The following is a 5566-nucleotide window of genomic DNA, read 5'->3' as shown; positions in this document are numbered from 1 at the left end:
TGCTGGTGGGATTGCTAGACCACCCCAAGAAAGAGGTGCACTATGGTGCCTGTGGAGCCCTCAAGAACATCTCCTTTGGCAAAGACCAAGACAATAAGATTGCCATCAAGAACTGTGATGGGGTACCTGCTCTGGTACGCCTGTTGCGGAAGGCCCATGACATGGACCTCACAGAGGTCATCACAGGTAATGGCTCCCGGGAGGAGAGGAGGGGCTAATCTGTTGGGTGAGGGATGCACAGTGTGGGGTTTTTAAGCCCACACAGTGTGATTGATCACCTCCCACTTGGGGCATTTCAGGAACACTGTGGAACCTGTCCTCGCACGACTCCATCAAGATGGCCATTGTGGATCATGCACTACATGCTCTGACCGATGAGGTTGTCATTCCCCGCTCAGGCTGGGAGCGGGAACCCAATGAGGACTCGAAACCCCGCCATATCGAGTGGGAGTCGGTGCTCACCAACACTGCTGGCTGCCTTAGGTATGGGAGGGGGGCTACCAACTGCTGGCAGAGAGCTGATGTGGGTTGGGGCTGCTGTAACACTCCTTCCTGCTAGCTTTCTGGGAGTGCCAGAGGTCTGCAGAGGAGCTGCTCTCCTAGGACAGCTACTGGTAATGCAGTCCTTGATTTTTGGCGGAGTTTCTCTCAGTGGAGGGGAGCTACAGGAGCTTTTCTCTAGTTTGAGCTCTGCTGGGTGTGGGCTCCTCCTCGCCTGCCCGTAGCTGTCTCTTCCATGATGGTTCTCTCCTTCTCTCCTGCCTGCCAGGAATGTGAGTTCAGAGCGGAGCGAGGCCCGTCGGAAGCTGCGGGAATGTGACGGGCTGGTGGATGCCCTGATCTACATCGTCCAGTCTGAAATTGGCCAGAAGGACTCAGACAGCAAGGTACCACAGTGGAGGTGTTGTCGGGGCATGTGTAGAGCTCTGCCCTTGTCACCCAGCTCTAGCAGTGCTCTGCTGTTCATGGTGACTGAAGCTGGGTTCATCCCAAGACAGATGAAGAATAGATGGGGGGAATCTTCACCAGAGAGGGATTTGGTCTGACAGGACTAGCTTGGGAAAACCAGGCTCAGGTCTCTCCATGATCTCTGCTTGGGAAGAGAGAGCCTGCATGGGGTGTGACCTGGGTACTGTTTGACCAGGTGTCTGACACTCAGCCTGCAGTCTGTGGTAGGAATGTTGGCCCTTCCACAAGGGACAGGTGATGTCACTAATCCCCATGCTGGTATCCTCTGGCTCAGGGCTCCCTGATCTACCTCAATTGAGGTGTTGGCTTCAGTTTTCTTTGATCCTTTCCTTGAACCTTTCATGCTTATAGCAGAGAGATTTTTGGCCCAGCAGAGGATGAACTCACGCCCACAGAACTGGCCATGCCTGCTTTAGGATGGGGGCATGCTCCAGCTCCATTTGAGTTGGAACTGCATTTCCCTCTGGTCCCAGGTCAGAGCCTCTTGGCCTGGCTTTGAGTTGCAAGCTGTGACGGGGCCCTCGCTCGGAGACATGGGATGGGCATGTGCTGCTCCAAGTCAAACTCTGTATTTCTCTCTAGCTGGTGGAGAACTGTGTGTGCCTGCTGAGAAACTTGTCCTACCAAGTCCACCGTGAGATTCCCCATGCCGAGCGCTACCAGGAGACACCTCTGGCCCCTGCCAACAATGCTGGGCCCCACCCTGCGAGCTGCTTTGGTGCCAAGAAGGGCAAAGGTTCGTTGGGTGGCAGCAGCATGGAGGGAGGTGGGATAAAAACACATCTACTACAGTGGAGCTTGAGGGTGGTTTGGGATCTCTGTGCTCCTGCTCTAGGATCTCTTGTGTGAAGGCTAAACTGCAGCTTTCTCTGGAGACACAGGGGTTCAGGTGTCCCCTGGCTTTGGGAGCTACTGCTTGGCTGACCCAGAGCGTTTGACACGAGCTAATTGTGGGTTTCTGTGGTGGTGGGATGGTGATGGATAGATGTCCACTAACTCCACACCTTCCTTTTCTCCCGTGTTGCCCCTTTCCCTTTGCTTTCTTGCCAAATGATCTGCCCCATGATGCTGTCGGCACTTCTCTCCTCCTGCCTCCCCTCTCTCCTGTCCTTCTCTCCGCTTCGCCAATAGACGAATGGTTTTCCAGAGGTGAGTGTGCTCTTGGTTTTAATTTTTCCATGGTTTGATTGGGTGCTTTCTCTAGCTCTCTTTGTTCCCCCTCCAGCCGGGCATGTACTGCCTGCAGTGTGGCTAATGCCCTTGATGTCCTCTCCTGGGACATGCTGGTAGCTTAGCTTCAGCTCACCTTGGGGCTTGTTCTTGTAGCAAGTGGCAAAGAGCTGTTGGGCTGAGATGGGTGGGGAGAGGAGGTATCTTACGCCTCTCTGCTTGCCCTTTGAAGGTAAAAAGCTCCCAGAAGACCCTGGTGCTGATACAGTGGATTTTCCCAAAAGAACAACTCCAGCCAAAGGTATGTTCCTCGGTGTGTTTGCAGAGGGCTTGGGTCTGCAAGGCTGCTTCCCCACAAGCAGTCCAGGAAAGTGAGTGGAGTTGATTTCCCATTGAAGGGAGCCTCTCAAATGGGCAGAGGTTTGGTTTGGAGGAGGTATGTTTCTGGTTGTTCAGTTGCCTGTAAAAACACTAGCTCTGCCACAGACAGTTGTGAGGATGCTTGTTGTGCTTGGAGTAGGTCAGCACTGCCTCAAGGCAGACTTCCTGGGGCTGCAGAGGGAAGTATTGCCCTAGGGACAGCATGGTGAGACAGCCCTAGGAATGGTAGGCCTCCGTGGTGGTCTCGGACTTCTCAGCATAACTGCCCTCTTGCCTGCTCTTACCTCCTGGGCATGAAGAACGGGCAGGATTTAAAGCCAGAAAACCCTGCCCTTAAAATGTTCTCCAGCATGAGCACAAGGAAGGGTCATTGCAAGAAGCCTCTGGTGACAAGCGCCTTGCCTAGAGGGCTGTGAATCACAGCCCCTCTCTTGCTGGCCACGTGGTGGGCATCAGCCCAGGGCCTGAGGTCGGCTCCTTCTGCCCCCAAACACTCTGGTTCCTGGGAGGATCCTGGTGCTCCCAGGGGTACAAAGAGACAAACTGGAAGAATCATAAGGAAACTTAGGACACATCTGACCTTGTGAGCAGCTCAAATAAGCAGTGGTGGCTCCTCAGGAAGAGTCAGCACCCATCTGTGTTGGAAGCCTGAGAAACCACCTGCTCTGTCTTTGGGGGCTGGGGACATCCCTCACCACAGCTGAGGACAGAGAACAAGATGGAAAACCTGTCCTCGCAACTGTAAACTGCAGTCTCACCACTGCTTTAGAAGTCACTTCTGGGCATACATTTCCATGGAAAATAATTAATATTTGAAGGCCTGACTCCTGCCTCCTTGTTGCTGTAGTGGAGAGCTGGAGACCTGGTGCCTTCAGTCTCTTGAGTATAAGCTGAACCCAGGCTTCTTCAGCATGGTGTTGGTGACCACTTGATCAGAGTGTTTCCCCTTCCTCCTGCTGAGGGTGTGGGCTGCACCTTTTGCTACCACAGTGCCTGTCTGCCAAGTTTGCTGTCCCACCATGTGCCCTTGCCTGGGTTGTGTACTTCTCAGCCAGATGTTGTACTGAAATTGAGGTGTCCTTGCTGATGGCAGCAGTACTGTGGCTCAGCCCAAACCTCCTGAGCTGCAGCCGTGTTGGGGACTGTGAGCAGCAGCCATGGCATCCCTGATCAGGGCTGGTGCTGGGGGCTTTTTTTTCTGGTACTGTGGGGCAGCCTGGTTCCCACTGCACCAAGGATGCAGCCTCCAGGGAGCAGTGAGCCTGGGTGGGTAAACCACCCTTGTCTGCCCAGCAGTGCTCCTTTGAATGAGTCAGATGCTAGCAGAGCCCTTGAGTAAGTCCTTCCTCCGTGTGTTCTTCTGCCAGGCTACGAGCTCCTCTTCCAGCCAGAAGTGGTCCGGATATACATCTCCCTTCTAAAGGAAAGCAAGACTCCAGCCATCCTGGAGGCTTCGGCAGGAGCCATTCAAAACCTGTGTGCTGGCAGTTGGACGGTGAGTGCCTCGCGGAGCTGGCTGTGTCCATGTCTGTCTGCGTTGCAGGGGAGGGGCCCTTGGGTGAGCAGGGACCATCACCCTTGTGGTACTGGCAGAGCTGTAGATGGCCAAGGCACTGCCGATTCAGGCTGTTCACTTTGTGCATGGCTCACTGCCCAAGAAGATGCCATTCAGCAGCACAGTTCAGGTGTGGACCAGGTCTCTCCTGTGCTGTGCTCTGTGCTCCCTGCCAGCGGTGCCTTCACAAGGGCTGCCTGTCTGTTGCTCCCCCCCTGCCGTTCCTTCCCTTCTGTAGGCTGGGGGCAGGGGGTGAAGGCTTGGGGCCACTCTGTAGCCCCTTGACCTGCATTCTCTTGGTGTGTGTGAAAAGACCATCTGGGAAATTTTACTTGCGTGGTCTGCAAGGGGGCTTCGGGACAGGAACGGGACCTTTGCAGTCTGTCTTGCTGTGGGTGAAGCCAGGATCATCAGTTCCCAAGATGAGGGTGGGTGGCAAGGGTCCCAGTGGTGTCCCTGCCGCAGGAGTGGGGAGAGACTGTGCCTGCCCAGGTCACGCTGTGGTGTTCTGCCTCTCCCCTGCAGTATGGCCGCTACATCCGCTCGGCATTGCGCCAGGAGAAGGGACTCTCTGCCATTGCTGACCTCCTGAGCCATGACAGCGAGCGAGTGGTGAAAGCAGCGTCTGGAGCCCTGCGCAACTTGGCTGTCGACTTGCGTAACAAAGAGCTGATAGGTGAGGGCTGCAGAGAACGTCATGATGTCCCTATCCATCCAGTTAGGTGGGAACTTCCCCCTGATCTTGGCAGCTGAGGAAGTGTGTGGGCATGGCATCAGCCCAGTGTCTGTCTGCTGCTTCTCTCCCAGAGTAGCACGTGGTGAGCTCCACTGAGACGGACATCAAAATTGGTCACCTGTCCCTGACCTTTCTGCAGTGATTATTTTTTTTCCCCCCTCGCAGTCCTCTTCCTTGCTTTCTCATGCCCGGCTCTTTCCCCTTGCCAGGTAAACATGCCATCCCCAACCTAGTGAAGAACTTGCCTGGAGGACAGCAGACCCCAGCCAAAAACCTTTCTGAAGACACAGTGGTGTCAATCCTCAACACCGTCAATGAAGTAATTGTAGACAACCTAGAGGCTGCCAAGAAGCTGCGGGAAACACAGGGGATTGAGAAGTTGGTGCTGATCAACAAATCTGGGTAGGCTCTGCTCAAAGGATAATGCAAGGGGCAGAGAAGGGCTTTTCCAGGAGCTTCCTTGAGGCTGTGAGTATTTCCAAACTTCTCTTCCTTCACCTCTTTCTAGGAACCGCTCAGAGAGAGAAGTCCGAGCAGCTGCCCTCGTCTTGCAGACAATCTGGGGATATAAAGAGCTGCGGAAGCCCCTGGAGAAGGAAGGCTGGAAGAAGTCAGATTTCCAGGTATGGGGATGGGGAAATGGGGATGCCCTATTGTGGCTGGGGCAGTGAGTAGGGTCCTGCAGCAGGGAGAAGGATGTTCCTGGAGCTCAGCAATACTGGATTTCAGCTCATACCTTGCTGGTGGGATTGGAG

General features: G+C 54.6%; 1 protein-coding gene across 1 annotated transcript in view; it reads left to right on the top strand.

Annotated features, from left to right (window-relative positions):
- The window catches only part of CTNND1 (catenin delta 1), a 13955-nt gene that overhangs the window by 6982 nt on the left and 1407 nt on the right, over positions 1-5566 (top strand). The window contains exons 6-15 of the mRNA XM_010169530.2: positions 9-186; positions 300-483; positions 770-887; positions 1552-1705; positions 2101-2118; positions 2372-2440; positions 3888-4015; positions 4601-4751; positions 5021-5213; positions 5320-5434. Of these exons, the coding sequence (XP_010167832.2) occupies positions 9-186; positions 300-483; positions 770-887; positions 1552-1705; positions 2101-2118; positions 2372-2440; positions 3888-4015; positions 4601-4751; positions 5021-5213; positions 5320-5434 (1308 nt within the window). The remainder of the gene's footprint in view (positions 1-8; positions 187-299; positions 484-769; positions 888-1551; positions 1706-2100; positions 2119-2371; positions 2441-3887; positions 4016-4600; positions 4752-5020; positions 5214-5319; positions 5435-5566) is intronic.

The sequence above is a fragment of the Antrostomus carolinensis genome, unplaced genomic scaffold, assembly GCF_000700745.2.
Source record: "Antrostomus carolinensis isolate BGI_N321 unplaced genomic scaffold, ASM70074v2 scaffold26376, whole genome shotgun sequence".
NCBI classification, from domain to species: Eukaryota; Metazoa; Chordata; class Aves; order Caprimulgiformes; family Caprimulgidae; genus Antrostomus; species Antrostomus carolinensis.
This window is presented reverse-complemented; position numbering and strand designations above follow the sequence as displayed.